Source organism: Dreissena polymorpha, chromosome 13 (genome assembly GCF_020536995.1).
Source record: "Dreissena polymorpha isolate Duluth1 chromosome 13, UMN_Dpol_1.0, whole genome shotgun sequence".
NCBI lineage: Eukaryota > Metazoa > Mollusca > Bivalvia > Myida > Dreissenidae > Dreissena > Dreissena polymorpha.
The window spans coordinates 15,437,254-15,457,089 of record NC_068367.1 but is presented as its reverse complement, the minus strand read 5'-3'; the positions used below and the strand labels follow the sequence as shown (position 1 = coordinate 15,457,089).

The 19,836-nt window shown below is 33.6% G+C and overlaps 1 protein-coding gene across 1 annotated transcript; it reads right to left on the bottom strand.

The window, feature by feature from the left end:
• Nucleotides 1-7,144: 7,144 nt before the first annotated feature.
• Nucleotides 7,145-18,092, bottom strand: LOC127855229 (growth/differentiation factor 8-like). The gene is made up of 4 exons (XM_052390652.1): nt 17,949-18,092; nt 15,066-16,197; nt 9,795-10,168; nt 7,145-9,322 (listed from the first exon to the last, which is right to left on the bottom strand). The coding sequence occupies exons 2-4, from the start codon at nt 15,724-15,726 to the stop codon at nt 8,939-8,941; spliced, it is 1,419 nt and encodes a 472-aa protein (XP_052246612.1). The 5' UTR covers nt 15,727-16,197; nt 17,949-18,092; the 3' UTR covers nt 7,145-8,938.
• Between the last annotated feature and the right edge of the window lie 1,744 nt (nt 18,093-19,836).

Below are 19,836 nucleotides of genomic sequence, written 5' to 3'. Positions count from 1 at the left end.
AGCACATATGCCAATTAAGGCCCATAGGTTGCGGAATATGTTTTCAAATTAGAAATTAGAAAGGAATTGGTAACTTATTGTCAAATAATTTGCAAACACATGCTGATAGAACAATACAAACAGTCCGCAAAATATTCATTTATAGCACTGGCGAATACTTTGCACATAAAAATGTATTCGTGTATTCAACCTCATTTTTAAAGTTGATGTTGCTGTTTGAGGCATAACTCAGGCAAGAATGTAAGCAGCTGTCAATACCTAAAATGTCCAAGTTCGTGTTTATACAATTTTGATACATTTCATTTTGTTTATTTCGCATGAGCTGCATGGAATGTTTCTTGATATCAACCATTTATAAGAACAATTTAATCCGGCACTTTCCATGACACTGAAACAGAATATTTGTACCAAGATTGACTACATGTATAAGCTGTAAAAAGTAAATAAAAAACAACCATGCTGACAACTTCTGTCCTCTTCTGTATTAGGATAAGAAAATGATGAAGCAGAAACATTATATTTGCCGGACAGAATGTAATCTTTTTGCAAATATCTCAACTTATTGACATAGATTTGCAAAATCTTTGGTGCATAAAAGACAGTTTTTATTGCAGTTGGTGCCGATGTCTTAAGGTATAAGAATACATCATTGAATACGTCTGAAACCGGTGACAATTTCACGTTCCCTGAAGGATAACCGTGAAATACAAATCGAATTTGGACAAGAACACATGCTTCTTCTGATGCGTTTCACATTGCCATAAGCAGCATAAAAATCTGTTCTTCATGCACTAGTTGAAATTCTTTAGAAAAAATGTTTTAAAAAGTAATTTGAAATAAAGCAACCACTAACCGTCGTGTTTAAATCCATTAAAGTTAAAAGGGGACACCCCGCAAAGTCACGTGATCCTGCACCCTGATAATCTTTTTGTTTGCGTTAGGTTTGCAGCCTCAATATTTTAAATTTACACTTTGCAAACGTTTTGGAGTTCAGAATTTGGCAAAGTTTCCTATTTCAAACACTTTTATGTTGGTTTTAAAAGAATATTTTGCTTTGAAATCCATAGCATATATAAATAATTTGGATAGGGATAGCAAAACCTTTGCTAGTGCTCAGAATCCTTATATGTAATTTTTGCAACGTTTGTCGTTAAAAGCAAATATCTAAGATATATTCCGCAAATAATTTGCAAAGGGGAAAGGGTGTGTGGGATACATAAGTGAAAATTTAAACAATTTTCTAGTGAAACTGCAAGGTCCAGAAGTTTGTCATTCGGCATGTAACATTGTATGGTGGCCTTTTTTCAAATCATGCATATGTGGGTCAAAGTCTCTATGGGGTTACGTTTTCCGTTATATGTTTAATATAGTGAAAACTTTAAGAAGAAACCACAAGGCAGATGTTTTGTATTTAGTATGTACGTCACAAAGTTTGTTCAAACCAAAATTCTTCGTTACAGATTGTCCTCACCCTAGGGGTGTCCTTGTTTGGCTTCCCTTATTCAGATGTTTGTTATGTGTTATGTGACATAATATGAATGTAATCTGCGAAGTTTCTTCAATTTTCACGTAATTAAGGTCTAAATGGACCCGCCCTGGTTCTATGAAAAACAAAAACATAATCAGAAGGTGACAAAGGAGTTTTCCTTATATGGCTTCAGTTTAACAATTTGAACACTCTTAAAGTGTTTCTTGCCCAAATTATCACGAATCTTGCTCAGAACATTTGGTGTTATTGTATCTTGACTGATATTAAAAATGTTATAGAAACATGTCGACAGCTGCTCAAAACAGTTCCGTTCCTTCGGGTATCATATGAGTGACATATGGCCTTTCAGGCCGTCTTGATTTAAAATTACCAACATTCATTCTAATATTTTTTTTTTGAAAACTTAACATAATTAGGTGTTTGCTCTTGCGTTACTAAAATTCGTACTAGTATCTAAACATACAACTCTTTTAGTCGGTAATTCGTGTATCTTTGGCTTGTGCTCTGCTTAAGCATTAAAATGGAACCCATCTTTCCGTGTATGACGGGTAGTGAATATGGTAATAATGAAACTCAAAAAAGATTATCTGGAGAGAAATTCCGCACGCCTTTTATTCAAGCCATGTGACCAATTTCTTCTACTACACCGGACAAAATATCGTACAACATTGAAAATAAAACTTGATACGAGCTGGGTATACGGAATAACATAGACAATTAATGGATTATATGATTGTAATCTATTACGAAGTACATGCAAAGTGTCAACGTATCTCTAATAAATGATGCACATGAATAAATGGATATTACAGCCACGATACATTAACTTTTCTTGTCGCAGCGTTTTTCATTACTGGTGTTTGAGAACAGTCCAGGAATGCTTGTAAATGAAAGTGACTATATTTAAGTGTGACATTTTGACGCACGTGTCAGGTTGATTATGAATGTGCGATAGGTTCTTAACCTATATGAACTAACGAAATCTGCAATTTGTGTGTTAACACTATGAAGCAACTTTTTATATTCTAAGCAACTTTTATATTCTATTTTGACCACTGTTTTTAATGTGATTCTTATTTATAAATACGTAGGAATATTACCTTTATAAGAACAGCAACTGATTATACTGGGTGTTATACATTCATATTGTTTCAATACATTCCAATGTTTTGACTCGCCTAACTATGCTGCGAAAATTGCATTCGGAGCTCGGAATGCTTGTTCGTCTGTATGATTAAGGTGATATAACACATTCTCGGGGCTTTACACAGGGCTTATATTGGAATTCTCGTAGCATGCAATTTGAAGCTCTAGCCATTAAATCAGATACTCACAATTTATAAAACTCTTTAAATGCTTCTCAGAAACAGCGTATTCCAAATTAAGACACATTATTGCCTTGCAAATTAAAATGTCTTAAACTAAGTATATTTTTACGAGTAAGAAAATCTAGTCCTTATTTTGATATCAATGTTATATTGCGATGTATTTTATAGAAATCTTATTCTCTGTGTTTATAGGAATGCTTGTCGAAGCTGTCAATTATGTAGCTTCTTTTAAAGCTACTCGAATTCACTTGATATTGCCCGTACAATCTTCACGAATGAGTTACATTTATGAAACATTGCTTTGTTTTATTGAAAGCGACCGCGTGGCATAATTTTTCAAAATGATGCTTAAATTAAATCTTTAAATATGTGATAAACCATGTGCTCGGCATTTTGTCAACTGCCCATATGTATTCCGCAATCGAGTGGTTGACGTCACTGATGTTGTTGTAATTTATCGACTTAGTACTAAATGTTTTCGAACAGAAACATGATTAATGTATTTATGGCATAACCGTATTTAAACGTTCTTATACCATGATTTTAATTACCTTTTATTGACAGCAACTTTAACATAGACTGTTGCAAGGATATTCGCATTGTAATGATATTGCATGTATAATTGTTTTGTACCAAGTAACTCCATTATTACCAGTTGCCAGTTTTGAGTATGCCTTTTCATCGTCATAATTGTTAAGTTGACATTATCAAGTACCATTAAAACAGTTTGATGGTAGATGGCATGTGCACGCTAGTTGAATGATTATGCTATCTTTTTCAATCATGTTTGCATTGTAATATCAGACAGTTCGGAAATCAGACGTGTCTCTTCCTCAGTGCACAGAGCGTGTCACAGTTTATGTAAATAAGCCGATAATACTCGACAGGTGTTGCAGTTTGAGTTTGTTAAACCATGAGTCTAAGGGTTCCTTTATTATGTTTACACATCTAAACGAATACGTGTTGGTCTTCCATAAATCTACAAGGTTTAATAACCGACCGATTGGCTTTACAAAAACTCTGTAGGGTGGCGGGTCAAAAGTTCTTTTCTATTTACAGATGGTAGGGAATTCTGACAGTTTTGACACTAATATATGACTCTTCAGACTGAGAGAAAGACGCCTTTTCAACTATCATATGCTGACATCAGCTATTATGTCTTCATATTTGATACGAAGTATTTATGTTCAAACCGATATGTTTGCCTTTGGCTGTGGGGGCAGAATCGACAAACGTTTGATAACCCCTCGTCGTTTATTACAATCATATAAAGTCTCTTTCATATTTAAGCTAGCATGTGCACAACCTGGTCATGGAATTGTGTGTGATCGCCTTTTTTCTGTCGTCTGTCGTGCGTCGTCTATATTAACCTTGTTAACACTCTCGAGGCCACTTTCATTGTCTGATCATCGTGGAAATTGGTCAGAATATGTGATCCTATGATATCGTTGACGATTTCGAAAACGGTTTCGGTCGTTTAAAAAAATTATGGCCGCCAGAGGCGGGGTATTTTTCCTTACATGGCCATATTGAAACCTTGTAAACACTCTAGAAGTCACATTTATTGTCAAATCATCATGGAACTTGGTCAGCATATTTGTTCTAATGATATATTGGATACGTTTGAAAATGGTTCCAGTCTGGTGAAAACATGGCCGCCAGCGGGCAGTGCATTTTCAATTTTATGGATGTGCTTATACCTTTTAACACTCTAAAGGCCAAATTTATAGTCCAATCTTTATACAACTTTGTCAGAACATTGTCCTAATGATATCTTGGATGTCAATGGGTGAATTCGGAAATGGTTCCGGTCTGTTGAAGTACATGGCAGTCAAGTGTCGGGGCATGTTTGATTATATGGCTATAATAAAACATTGTTAGCAATCCAGAAGTATATTTATTGTCCAGTCTTCATGAACTTGCTCAGGATATTGGTTCTTATGTTAGTTTGGTAGTGTTCGAAAATGGTTCCGGTCTGTTAAAAAAAAACATAGCCGTCAGATGGCGGGGCTTTTTTTCCCTATTTTGCTATAGTAAAACATTGTTAAAACTCGAAAATTCACATTCATAGTCAAAGCATAAAGCTTGGTCAGAACATTTATAGTCAAAGCATAAAGCTTGGTCAGAAACATTTATAGTCAAAGCATAAAGCTTGGTCAGAACATTTGTTCTAATAATGACTGGGCTGAGTTTGAAGATGGATTTGGTCTGTTTAAAAACAAGGCCGCCAGGTGGCGGGGAATTGTTACTTATAAAGTAAAACCGTGTAATCTCTCTAGAAGTCAAAGTTATGGTCCAATCTGTATGAAACTTTGATTAAAATGTTTAGCTCGGCTTAGTTAAAAAATGGTTCGTTGAAACATTTGGCCACCGTGTGTCGGGACATTTTTTCTGACATGTCTATAGGTAAACCTTGAAAGCACTTTATTATACGCATATTCCGATCTACATAAAATTTGGTCAGATGATTTATTCTAATGATACCTGGGCTAAGTTCGAAAATGTTTTCGGTCCTTTGAAAAACTTGGCCGTCAGAGGAGCGGGACATTTTGCAAAAATATGGCTACAATTAACCTCTTTAGAAGTCACATTTATGGTCCAATCTTTATAAAACTTGGTCATAGTTTTTATATAATGATAGTTGCGCTGATTTTGAAAATGGTTTAAAAAGCATGGCCACCAGGATGCTAGGCATTTGTCCTTATATGTCTTTAGTTAAACCTTGTTTCCTATCTAATTGATATTTTTTTCCAAGATTGAAAATGGTTTTAGAATTATCTCTTACGTTGCTTAGAGCAGTTCAGTTCCATGAAGTCTCCGGTGATCGACCGTGGGCGTCCAGCTCTCTTATTAACATTTGCAAGGTATTGAATATCTGCTTTATACGTTACCAGATTCTAGATTGATCGTGACAAATTGGCCTCTTTATCACAGCTAGGGTTCAACAATTGTGTTGATATTGATTGGTGAATTTTGAAAACATTATGACGACTCTACTTTATCGCACATGTAGATTTTCGAAATTCTCATTTGTCAAATTTCTGACGTAAGCGTTACTAGGTCTATACAATATTACAAAAAAAATATTTCAACCGTTTCTAGTAAGTCTCTGCTCGTACAAGCTGACAGCAATTACAAGTATTTCGTGATTTGTTTGTAACTCAAATTAATGAGAATGTGAGTTGGCATACTAGCTGCACACAGTAGTTGCAAGCGCTTTCCCAAACTAATGTGACCTCGGCATGACTCAACGGATGATTTCCCTTATATTTGTATACAATATTACTTTTTAGGTTTCTTTTTTCGGTGTTTGGTTTCACGATTTTCGTTTTAAAGGAAAAGCGGCATAGCACAGTACATTTGACTGTCGACCTGTCGGTAGACTAAGTTTTTCATGCGAAAAGAATGGGGTGCTGTAATTTTGCAGGTGCTTCAAGCTGTAATGTGTTCTTGTTTTCTTCTGTCTATTGGACAGATTGTACAAAAATGATATGCATTAAATAAATTTAATATTGCATCTAGTGTCAATTGAAAGTGTAAAACAAAACTTGAGTTAAGCTATAAGTGTATATTTCATTGAGATATACATTGTATTTTTACCATTTTGGGAATGGGGTCGGATTCTTTTGGATTGGGAAAATTTGTGTCGTTTTCACAAAAAATGGGAAAATAGTGTTGTTGTTGTAGTTGTTTTGCTAAAAATGCTTCAAAATTGAGAACACAAGTGTTTCCAGTATTATTTTTACTAAGGTTAAACTTATATGGATGGGAGATGATCAAAATATTGAGATCTAAAAAAAAATTAAACCTTCCTTTGGGAATTTTTAGCTCCCATTTGGGAAAAATATGTACATTTTTCCATTGGGAATGGGGCCGATTACCGGACCCGATTTTGAATGAAAAACAAACCCACTGATATTATAGCACCACTCTTTTTGCCAAAATCCAATGAATTCATGTCACGACAAGAAGCCATTGTACATATTTTGTTTTTGAAATTTCAGGGTACTACGGAATACCTTTGTATAATGATTGCTTTTAACGCGATATGTTTAACTTTTGTTCGATTTCTCCAGAATTTATTTTTAAAATACAAGTTGTCAAAACATATTTCTGAGTTAAAATATACAATAAGCATCCTTTGCGAAGTAACTACTAGTCTATCAACGATTAAGTTAATAATAATGGTTTAATACTTCAATCAAAAACGGTAGCAAGAGACTGACAAATCCAGTCAGTTAAATTAATATCTTTTGACAAACAGAAACTATCCTTAAACTTTGTTAAATTGGTCAATTCTCGTGTGATGATACAACAAAAACAAATAGAAGAGTTTATTTTTTATTTTGAAAGACGTTTGAAACTATGCCCGAAAGCACTTACAAACAATATCGGAATGAAAAATGTGAAAAAGTACAGAACATGCAACAACAGTATTTGTATTGGTTAATGGTCAGTTATATGTTATCCCACTTTTTCGGTTGATGAAAGCCCCGTTGATTAAATTTCTGCTATAAGCCACGGCACGAAATAACGTTATTTTTTTCGACAAAATTACGTCATAAATCCAGCGAAATTATCCAGTTAAACTAATTTTGTTTAAATAAAAAGGTTTACTGAATAAAAAGTGAGATAAATAGAATAAAAGATAAGTGTTGATAATAGATCAGCCTTATTATGCTCGGCACAAAAACGAAAAAGCACTCGCCAAGGCTCGTGCTTTTTTGTTTTCTAAGCCTCGCATGATAAACCTGATCTATAATCAACACTAACCTATTATTTTCTATGTTTTACAACTAGCTCAAGTCTTACTTGCGAGAAGGCGTCTCATATTTGTTTTATTAATTTTTATTGATGAATTTTAAAGTCAGTTGGTAATACAAATGTATCACATTTGTTTTATAAAAAATAATAATTGAAAAAAATAAACAGAGGCGAAACTCATTGCTTAAATCCTTCAGTATATACTTGATACTTTACTTAGTCAAATTTCTATAATACCAAACAAACATTAAGCTGCAAAACAATTTTACAGAAACTGATGTTTACGAATGACAATGAAATTTGTGCATTACCACTATTTAAAAACACAACAAACCATTCAAATTATATACGAATATTTTTAAGTTTGTGCAAAAGTATGAAGACTGCATTTGCGGGGAAAAAAACACAGGCCGAAATGCTATTTAGTAAGAAATTTCTGGTATAGCGTTAAAATATTAACGTTGTTAACAAAGTGTATTTGAAGTTAATAAACTTATAAAGGGACGATTATTCGGTGAAGCTACTGATAAAAATATTTTTTACATTAAATCATGCTGGAAAACATTATTTGTGCGCCTTAATATTTCATACAAACATACTTATTATGTACATAATAAATGCAGTTGTAAATATAAGAAATAATGAACACAACATTGACAATGGTGATCACGATAAAGAACCCAAAGGTTATGAAAAATATATCCTTACATTCAACATACACTTACCCTAAGCATTTTAGTGGATTTGATCCACAATCTCTTCCATACTTTCTCACATTTTTTATCAGCTAAACGCTTGCTTTTACACATATGCCATTTTGACGTCGAGGGGACAAAACTTTATAATAGTTTTAAATAATACATTTCAATCCCAATCAACGATATTATCACGATGCTTTGTTTCTCCATCTTCGAGTTCAATCAAACGAATATGCCTCCTAATGAGATTGACAATTTAAGCACTTCATAACTTGAGTCAATGAACTTTTCTATGCCACCTAAGCTAAACTGCCTTAACAACTCGGTGGGAGAATAACTCCCGTTGTTTAATGTCTACATCTACCTCTCGGCCTTTGAACTCCCGATATTTTATGGCCAATTCGTCGAAAGACATAGCCAAAAAAGTGTCATTTGAAATGTGTACAACACACGTATTTAAATCGCAGTCATGTATGGTGGGTAATCTCATGTTATTTTGAGCTGTCGTGTTACACTCGTGCTCTCACAACACATATTTTGCACCAATTAGTTTATCACAATATCAATACGTCAGTTTATTCAAACACTTTGTGTTTTTATGCACTTGTTATCACTTCTATTGATATACCAATCTACTTCATAAATTGTTTAGTCTACTCTCATGCGCAACTGCATCTGTCAATAATCATTTTTTGCATATACGTGTACAGGACCGTGTGAGCATGGTCAAAATACAACATCGCTAAAGGAAACCACTTTGCAGCAGTGCAACACGGAGTGGTCCCGAGTGACACCTGCTGAACAAGATATGCGTTTGGATTATCGTCCACATGTCGATGGCGGCATTCGCCAGCGCAGTAGTTTGCCGTATAGCCCGTGGGTGCTATTACCCAGTCCCAGCCGAAGGACACAAAGTCCACTCGCAACGGGTATCGGCAACACGTCGTTCGCTTGTCTCGCTCCGTGCAGATGTTGTTCACGTGCCTTTTTAAAAGTGTGTGTCTGTCATTGTGCTCCACTGTGGTCATTTCGAGCATTGGGAACTGAAAATAAACGTGTGTGTTTAAGCATTAGGCAAGACATGGTATTCGAATAATGATTACAAAATGGCAGCGTTATTGTGAAAGCATCTTGATTATCCTGACAGTATGTACTCGAAACTTTACGTGTTTTACAATATACCGTATTTGGTGTATATACTGCACCAATAATCATCTTTGAACATGTCGACTTTAATTCATGAAATATGTTTTGTTACAGTTTAGAACATTGGGAGTTTAGTCTCATAGAACAAAACCGAAATTACTTGTAAACTGATTATAACCTTCTATAATTTGAAACTATTTCATGGGCATATAATCACATTAAAAAAACTAATCCTGCGCTAACTGCTTTTGGTAGCTGTTATTAATTTGAATCCTTAAACAAATGAAAATTGTTCGTTGGCATTTAAAAAGGTTATGCCGGGAGTTGTCCCTTGGTGACTTAATAATATTTGTCACAGACTTTACTTACGAATTTTTCTTCTGTTGACATTTCTGGTGTGACTACCATATTGTTTCCTTCGTCATCAAATGCCTGTATGACGACACCTCGATTGGATTCAGGTTTGCGTGCCCATCTGTGCGCGAATCTTGCAAATTTAAAATCAACCCAGCCATCGGCGCTCGTTTTCTTCCCATGCACTTCCCCTCTAAGCAAATTGCCACGTTTCGCTTTGGGGTCAATAATGACGATTCTTATATGGAATATTTCTCTTCTTTTTCTCTTTTCGTTTTCTGATTTAACGTAAACCCAAAGCGTCGCGTCTTGAATTTTGCGCGATGTCACTGACTCTGGAAGTTCGAAGTAACACCCTCCTGGAACGTCAATGTCAAATGCTTTTGGAGCTGAAATACAATTATAAAAACGTTTATGTACTTCTCGCATGTTTAAGTGGACACGAGATTACAACTTGTGGGAAACCTATTTCCAACTAAACTGACCATTTCCCACTTATCTGCTATAGAACTGGCAAACTGTATGCGTATTTAAATGAAGATTAAATTGTATTTTTTATTGAAAACCATTCGTCTTGTCTTTTGGAAATGATAGCATGTTTCCGATTTTATCGGATGTCTTTGGTGCCAAAGAAGATTATGTTGAACATTGTTCTCATTCGCATTTTTTTTTATTTTAAATTTGTAATGGGCGCGTTAAAATGTTGTTATATTGATTTTTAACTTGAACTTGTGTACAAATAGGTACATGAAAATGATTGACGGCGATCCCATTGAAATGTGAACGCAATCTACGTAGAGAGAGATCAAACGGTAACAAAACCCCAATCTCTATGCAGAGATATCGTTCCATGCTCTCACATACATTGTCTGCCATCAGAAGAAAATCCGTCGAGATCTAGGAGGATTTTTGCGTTTAATTATTATATTATGAAAAGTAGTATCAATTTCTGTTATATTTTTAAAAATACATGTATTGTATAAGTTTAGGTTCATAATAAAAAATAAATTACCTTAATTAAAAAAAAATTAAAATAACAATGGGGAAAATTCTTGAACCACGTGACTTAGCTATCATCAGTTAATTGGTTATAACGGCAGGGATTTGATTGAGCTATGCTGGCCCAGTCAAATCCTTGCGCGGAGGTTGAACAAAACCGTATATAAACTTGAACTAGATCTTAATTTTGGCAGTTCTTTTCACGTGAACAAGATAAACATTGGCGCACCTCCTTGCACTTGAACTTAAAGTTATTTTGCACTGTCACAATGTTTGTTTGAAAGAAAAATAAATTCAATTCTTTATATATATATATATATATATATATATATATATATATATATATATATATATATATATATATATATATATATATATATATATGCATAGTCCACGCTTTAGCGGCTCTTGTCAATATTTGCTGGAGCATGTGAAAGTACATGCCGACTGTAACATAGCTGTCGGCATAAATAATTACGCAGCCCGATAAATCATACTTATTTTGCAGTTTAACCACGATATTATGCATTGTACTATTTACTTGTATTGCAACAAATTTTACATATCATATGTGCAATGCAGTGACATAGTGGTCATTTTGGCAAACTGTACGATTTTCCATAAAACCTTATAAATGATATATTCCTATTAAATGTACTGGGTATGAACCAACATTTCGTAGGTTGTTGTCGTTTTTGTCCTCAAAACATGCAGTTAATTTTTAATTAATGAATGAATCGTCTGTATTATTTTTTCAGTTTATGAATGTTGAAAAACATGTATCTGCTTAAAGAAAAAAAACTAACAATCAGAATGCAAAGTTTAAAGTTTTCTTGTTTACAATAAACAATATGTACCACAAAACTGCTCAGCAAATTGGCGTATTGCGCAAAAATCATAAGTTATATATAATTTTTAAGCTGAAACATGCCAAACAGTATGACATACGGTAAACAGCGATTAAACCCTATATTTTTACGGTTCACCCTGTTACGTACGCGTCGTTAATTACATTGTGTGGTAACAATTTAACAACTTCAAAAAGCATTTAAAAAAACATCGGCTGTTTATATAACGCTTAATATATTAACTATAAATACGACCTGCATGTGGTACACGAATTTATCGCTTATATTAAAAATGATGTTTATTTACTGTCAGTTTGTGAAGAAGTAGATTTTAAGCAATCATTTTTACACACATATATATAATGCATGGACGTACAGTGTCGTCCCATATTAGCATGTGCAGTCCGCATAGGCTAATCAGGGACGACACTTTCCGCTTTTATGGTATTTTTAGTTTCAAGGATGTCCCTCCTTACCGAAAATCAAGTTTAGGCGGAAATTGTCGTCCCTGATTAGCCTGTGCGGACTTCACAGGCTAATCTGGGACGACACTTTACGTACATGCATTATACCCAGTTTTGTCAGAACGCGACTCATATATATACGTGGCGCCTATATCCTTTATAGCGTTGAAGTTTCATCGTTTCATTCCGGATCATATTTGGCAACACAAAAGCGGCAAACTCTCTTAGTTACGCATTATGATTTCTTTTAATATACAGTCTCATGTATGAACTTGTTACGAAACTTATGTAAGGGAATCATGACGATTTTTTCATGCAAATGTCATCAGCTTACATCGCGACCCATGTTTATTGATAAACTGTAATATTTCATTACCGCGCTGCATGCGGTGTAAATAATTCCAAAGTAAAACCCATTTGTGCAATCATCAGTGGCAAAATACTATTTCAAAATGTCGATTTATCATGATGGGATGATTGCATCCTATGAGAACGCGTAATGATTGCGATGTCAATTTTGATCTATATATATATTTTTCATTCACCGGGTCGCTTTACAGGGGTTAATTAAGATCTTGGCATAAATATATCAACATATATATAAGTTGTTCTTTTCGATGTAAATATGTACGTGTTTATGTCATTTATATTAGCACTTTATATTTTTCTTGTCGATCTTATTTTATGTTTATTGAGGTGCAAACGAGTGCTTATAGTTAAATGCAATGTCCAATTTTGGTCATGATTTTCTTGTTCTCTGATACTACAACATTTCAATCCATTGGCGTGTTAAAACAGTGAAAAATAACATATTCACCTGTAAATGAAGAGGTGCACTTTATACAGGTCACAAGATTTTGCAGAAAACACATAATGTGCATTATGTTATTAAAGAATTGTTACTTTTGGGTGCTAAGAACTTTGAAAAGTACCCGATAATTAACCTAGGGTGCATTATGTATGTACATGCATAGAATATGAGTGTAAAGAAAGAAAACGTTATAAATTTATAAATAGTTTAAATATTTTACATATAGTTTAAAATAACTGTATGTACGTAGTAAATGTATATGTAAGCAAATACATATATGTATATGCCTTATAAACGTCTTATCTATATTCAAAGGACGCAACGCACAATAGAACAAAATAAAATAACAGGTAATTGACACATACAATTCGTATGTATATCCATTTTGAACAGAGATAACTTATGCAATAACTGTTGAATACAACTCATTTTTACACCCTTCACCCCATCGAACAAACATAACTGATACACTAATTCTTACATATAATTCATTTCTCACACCATCATGTATGTACTTCCAAGAGCTGTACAGTAATGAACTGGCCCAATTACCTGACAAGCTGAACACCGAAACATATGCTCCAGATCTAATAAAGAGCTTAACGCTTCACGCCAACAGATCCCGTAATGAGCTTAACACCTCGCGAAACGTCATTCAATGGGTTAGTGTGTCAGAATTAACACGCTTCGTTCGAGAAAGCTATTAGGATTAGACCAATTGTTTATCTTAGGTCTGTTTAAGATCCTTATTTGCTTCATTAGAAAATGAAAATAAACGCCAAGTATTATCAGTTGTTCTTATTAATGTGCACATGTCTGATAGTGTTTATATATGTGTGTTTTAAATCCGGGTTCAGTTTTGTTCTAATAATATAGCACATAACGCATATCAAACGCATTTAAATTAATTTACGAAAATAATATCGATATTTTGTAGTTCTTATGACATACGAGGTGAAATGTTTTGCACATGTTTACGTTTTAGTTTAATATAGTTTTTAATTTAAATATTACGTTCATTTTAACATCAATAAACTATTACGTCTCCTACTGCTAATGGTACCCAATTGCGTTCGTAGTTTGACAATAGCATTTATTTCAAGATTTATTTCAAGAGATAGAATTTATCTATCAATAAGGTGAATGCATTTAGTTTAAATATGTATAATTCTATTGGCAAAATACAGTGTTTATATTACTTGCACCACTAAAACGATACAATATTGAACAGCATTGAAACGGAAGAAATACTGTGTACATGTATGTGCGTTATATTCCTTTGTGGAATATTTAACGTACATGTCAGTGTTTTTAGATCAACAACTAAAAGTTTAACTTATCAAGTAAGTGTGGTAAATATACAGTATCGGAAAACAGGTATAAAAGGGCGAAATGTATTAAAAGATTAGTTATTTTTATGCAAGAATGATTGTGAGTGAATTTGTTTTATAACATACTTGCCGACGTTTAAACGTGTCATATACACACACGCATATACATGTATTGATAATATCATTTTTATATTTAAGCTTGCAAGTCCTTTTCATATAATTTATGTATGAATTTTCTAATATAACCTTGTTCGACGTTTTTAAATGTTATACGTTTCCGGCGTAAAATGTACTGGAACTTTGTTGATGTGTTTTATTTTCTTTTTTATTGTACGAATGTTTGTTTATTAAATACAATTTATTTTTATTATAGTTTTTGGATTCTTTAACCCCCAGAAAATATCAAATCCGATTATATAAAACAAGGCGATCATACTAAGAATTCTTATAGGTGTGGTGGCAGGAATAGGAATCAAATTTTTTATGATGTTTAACATTTAAATTTATTATATACAATTTTGTGAACAAATCTATTATGTTTGTGATTTTTTTCCAACCAAGCTATGATAAACGAAATATATAATAATTTAAACGACTATATGTTGATATTATAATTATATAAATCTTAATACATAGTCAATTTTGCAAAAGTTTTATGCAAACAAACAACTTTACATCGTGCATGAGCAGAATAATGCTGATGAGGTGTTGATAATTATAAAAACAAACCAATATATCCATTTACCATATCAAATGAGGGCAAGAAACAAACCAATATATCCATTTACCATATCAAATGAGGGCAAGAAATATGTAATCATAAGGATACTTACGCGATTGTCCAATTGTGTAAGCTTTTTTTACTTGTCCATATATTTGGTCCTCGGGAATAAAATTTCCTTCCGGGAGCACTGGCTGGTCATTTTGCATTTCGTGCTGCCCTATCAGTTTTTCAATGGACGGTATCTTTGGGATCACTTTTCCAGTCATATTCGGCAGATTGTCGCTCTCAAACCCAATCTGCCCCAAAATGGAGTATTTAATGTTCTCAAGTCTAAATGCGCGCGCTTCGTCAAGTATTTCGCACGCTTTGCACGTGCTGTTTCCATCCTCGGTGTCATTTCCGCTCTCTGTATCGGACTCGAGCGTCATGTCATCGTATGATGACGGTTCCCCTTCTGGATAATCATAAAAATCCTCATACTCTTCATAAGATTGTATTCTGTGCTTGTATTCCTTTTTCTTTTTTTCATAATCACCTAGCGGATCTTCGGAAATACCATAACGTTCAATTAAATGCTCTAAATAGTCTTTCGGAATATCCTCCTTTGTTCGAAATCTTCTTTTGTCAATACTGGGGGTTTCGTCAAAGTTTTGTTTGTTTTTTTCCGCAGTTTCAACGTCTTTAGAAACGCTCTTCTCAGCGGGTAGTTTGCTAGTGGAACACAAATTAAGGCACATAGCTATGCATAATACTGACAGCAGCGACTGCATTTTCGTTTATAAATATTTCAATGTGAAAAAAAATTATTCCAACGTCATATACTCACGTATTATGTAGTAATATTATAATAATAATATTTGGTTTTCTATTTTATTTTAGTTAATGTTGAGATAATTTTGTCTTCATTCAAATTCACAAAACAAAATACTTAAATCCAAAACATAGTCCATATTATAACTTATTTTAAATCCCCCATCGTACGGAGGCTTGGTGTAGTCCGCGCGCTACAGTAGATTTGATGTGCTTTCATGGCTCGACAGGCCTTATATAAAGGTGATGGTCAACCGGTGTATCCCACGGCGTCTTTAGCTTCTCTTGTTCGGTATCGATTGCAAATCAACCTGGTATTATTATGAAATATAGTTGTCCAAGCAAGGCAGGCACAGCATATTCATTCTCTGTCGGCGATACATGCAGGCGGTTGGCTGGGTTTCGATAAATCGTTAGTGTCGCTCTTATTTCTATAACAAAAAATATCTTCTTAAATCCTCTCGTTCTAAAAAAAGACTGTATCGTCTCTTCGTTATACTGATTTTCTGAAATACAATGAGAGGTAACTAAAAAAACGCATCGAAGCCTTTTCAAGTTTGAACTTTTCGTGAATGTTTAAGTTCGCGTGTTTCCACGATTAATATATCAGATCGGTTTAAAATAACACATTCAAACGGTTTTGGCATGTCTCGTATCTATAACAGCTACTAAAACGGTTCTATTGTTTAATCGGACCGAGGTGTTTTATCTTCTCTATATATCAACCGAAGCGATGACCCGTGCTTTATTAGAATCCTTTAAATCATCTTGTGCTATTCGATTATTTTCCTTGATGAAACGATATAGCCCTGTGCTTGATCAGATAAGACCAATGTTAAATTAGATTTTAAAATGTATGCGAAAAGTGCATTTAACTATTTGCGTATTGTTGATTTTACTAATCTTTTAAGCCATCATAAAGGCGTTTATGATTGTGATACTTAGTTATTTCTACGTTTCACATTTTGGTCTAGATATAAGTAAATTAAAAATAGGTATAAAGTTCAATAGACAATAGAGGAAATGAGATACATACGGATGTTTAAAAAGCAATATAGTGAGGTACACAGAAATGAAAACAGGCTATTTGTGTGATACATATACAAATTAAGCATTTCATTTAAAGTTAGATGTTATAAACATAACCAGTATTTGCCCTCGTATATGCGTAATACAACTATTTACAGCTTAGAGCTGTAATTGGCTTGTGTTCATTTATTTAACACGGGGTCAAAATCAAAGAAACTAGGATCAGACTTTTTTCAGATTTGTCAGACTTCACCCCTATTTCAAATATCTGTTTTAACCCTTCCTTAAAATTCACCGCGGGCGAATGAATATTTTTTATAGTACACGTTACATGCAAATAACTAAATGTAGTACAGGTCAAAAGATGCATGTCAATAACAACGCAATTATGATTAATTCACAATTTAACAGTTATTTTGAGGTCTCCTGTCTTAGTTGTATGTAGTTGCATCGATGCTCTCTTGTAACACGTTATAAATGTGTCAGAATTAGGGAAGTTTAAACAGCGGGTACATGACAGCGTGTGTATCGCTTTGACAAATGATGTGCCTCAAACGAAATAAGTGCCACACTTTATATCAAATCGAGCAATCAAATGAACATTGTATTTTTATTTTGCAACAAACAATAAATAATAAAACTACATGCATTCTTGCCATTTAGGTCTATTTACAACACAATATTGGTAACAAAAAACACAACAATATTTCACAAGCGGAAAACTGTTATTTAATAATAGTCGACATAAGGATATATAAACATAATTTACCAATACGTATATATTTAATTGTATTTATTGTATAAAAATACAGTGGCTAAATATGAACACGATTCGCGGAATAATCAGCTTATTACCAATACAAATTTCTGTTGCAAGGTAAATGTATTGTTGTAATTCAAATGTTCAATAAAAAATCATATATAATTTATTACATACATTATAACGTAAATGCAATTATCTCCTTTGAAACATTGAAATTGCTTTATTTATTATGATATTAAATTGAACAATCGTCATTCGACTGCAAAATATTGTTGAAGTTGTGATTGTATAAATTGAAACATCAATATATACAATGTAGGCTAATGACATTGCATAAATAAATTCATTCTGGTAACGCGATTTACAGACTGCTTAAAAACATATACTCACTAAAGTGTTTAAGTCACTTGGTTCTAAGTTGCATATCTGATATCAGCAAATGGCAATCCGACAATACAATAGTAAGCATGTCACTCGTACAACTTTAAACACATCGATGGTTTAAAAAGTAGACTTCATATTGTGTTTGTCGACTATTTGACCGCTCTGTCTAGTTTGTATTATCGCGATGTGAAACATAACTCTAAAATGTGGACAACCATAACCTGGCACCTATATTTCACTTCTGTCAGATTTCATATTATGAATAATATGTCTAATTATTGCTGTACGTTATGCATCATATACATATTAAAACCGCCAAGATGTCACTCATACGCGTTCCATGCCTGGATTCGTGGTAATTTATCATGATAATTTGTAGATTTTCTGGTGACGCAAAAATGGACATGAAAACGACGCAATATAATGGTAATATTGTTGGTATAACAAAATAATGAACTGGTCATTGTTGACATTTTTCTGTCAGGATAAAGATATATATTGTCAAATACATTTGAGCCGTGCTCTGTGAAAAGGGGGCTTAATGCATGTGCGTTAAGTGTCGTCCCTGATTAGCCTGGTACAGTCCGCACAGGCTAATCAGGGACGACACTTTCCGCCTAAAGTAGATTTTTGCTAAGAAGAGATTTTCTTTAAACATAAAAAGTGTCATAAAAGCGAAAAGTGTCGTCCCTGATTAGCCTGTGCGGACTGGACAGGCTATTTTGGGACGACACTTTACGCACATTCATTAAACCCCTTTAGTATTAGTATAATACTAATTACGATATATTTTTTTTTCCTTACAGATTTAAAACTGTGTCTTAGCTAATTCTTCTACACATACCTCATCGAAAAGAATGCACGTATTTATATGAGTATTTCATTGATCAAACGATCGGCATCATCTATGTTACAACTTCATTTACCTTGCTCAAGTAAAGGGGCCTTTTCACAGATTTTGGCATGTATTGCAGTTTGTCATGAAATGCTTTATAATGATAAATGTAAACATTTTATCTAAAAAGAAGTAACCATCAACTGCGCTCGAACCGCTGAACCCTATAGCCCTGGAGTAAAAGTCTTTCGCTTAGACCACTCGGCCATCCGTGCTCATGCAATCAGGGACGTATTTTATACTTTATAAAATCAATCCTCGTAGTATAGCACACTATAACGACAACATCAGAACTCTTCCAATCATGCAATCGTTTCGCGTTGCAACGCTTTATAATTTTCAGGTTTTTAAATCGTCAAAATATGCATATAATGTATATTTTAGAGCATGGTTAATGTTCAGTATTACTGTTTCCTTACAAATATCATAACTAAAACGACAATTTGCGAATCTGAAACTTTTTATAATTGTGTCAATTTACCAAAACGTGAAAAGGCCCCTTTAATGGAACTCCCCTGTAACATCCTCATATATCATCGATCCATCCGAATATAACATACTCTTGAATACACTGACGTTCAGTTTAATAAAAAAAATTGTGTATGTTTGTAATGGCATAATGAGTTTTAAAAAGTTGTATTTCATTTCTGGATTATCATAAAAAATAAGTATTTGAAAGATAATCATATCAATAAATATAATGAACGTTTTATTCGCTCGCATGTTTCTGTATACCAGCAGGCACTTTGAAGTTCAACTATGCCATAAAACTGTCTTCAGTATATTGCATATGTTTTCGGGTTAATTGTAAGGTTTTATTTATTTTATTATACCAGTAAATGTTGTATTTGCGACAGCATGAGTGTTGCAAGTATACGGGACACCAAAAGTTATCTTAAAGTTAGAGAGATAAGAAACCAAGTTACACATGTATACATAGCACCGATTTTTTTTGCTCAAATAAAGACCTTTAAATTGTTCAAAAACTGTACTTTTTTG

Coding starts and splice junctions, on each gene's coding strand:
- LOC127855229 (XM_052390652.1), bottom strand. CDS start 15,726: ATGCAGTCGCTGCTGTCAGTATTATGCATAGCTATGTGCCTTAATTTG. Junction 10,169..15,065: donor TTACACAATTGGACAATCGC/GTAAGTATCCTT, acceptor ATTGTATTTCAG/CTCCAAAAGCATTTGACATT. Junction 9,323..9,794: donor TGTCAACAGAAGAAAAATTC/GTAAGTAAAGTC, acceptor GTTTATTTTCAG/TTCCCAATGCTCGAAATGAC.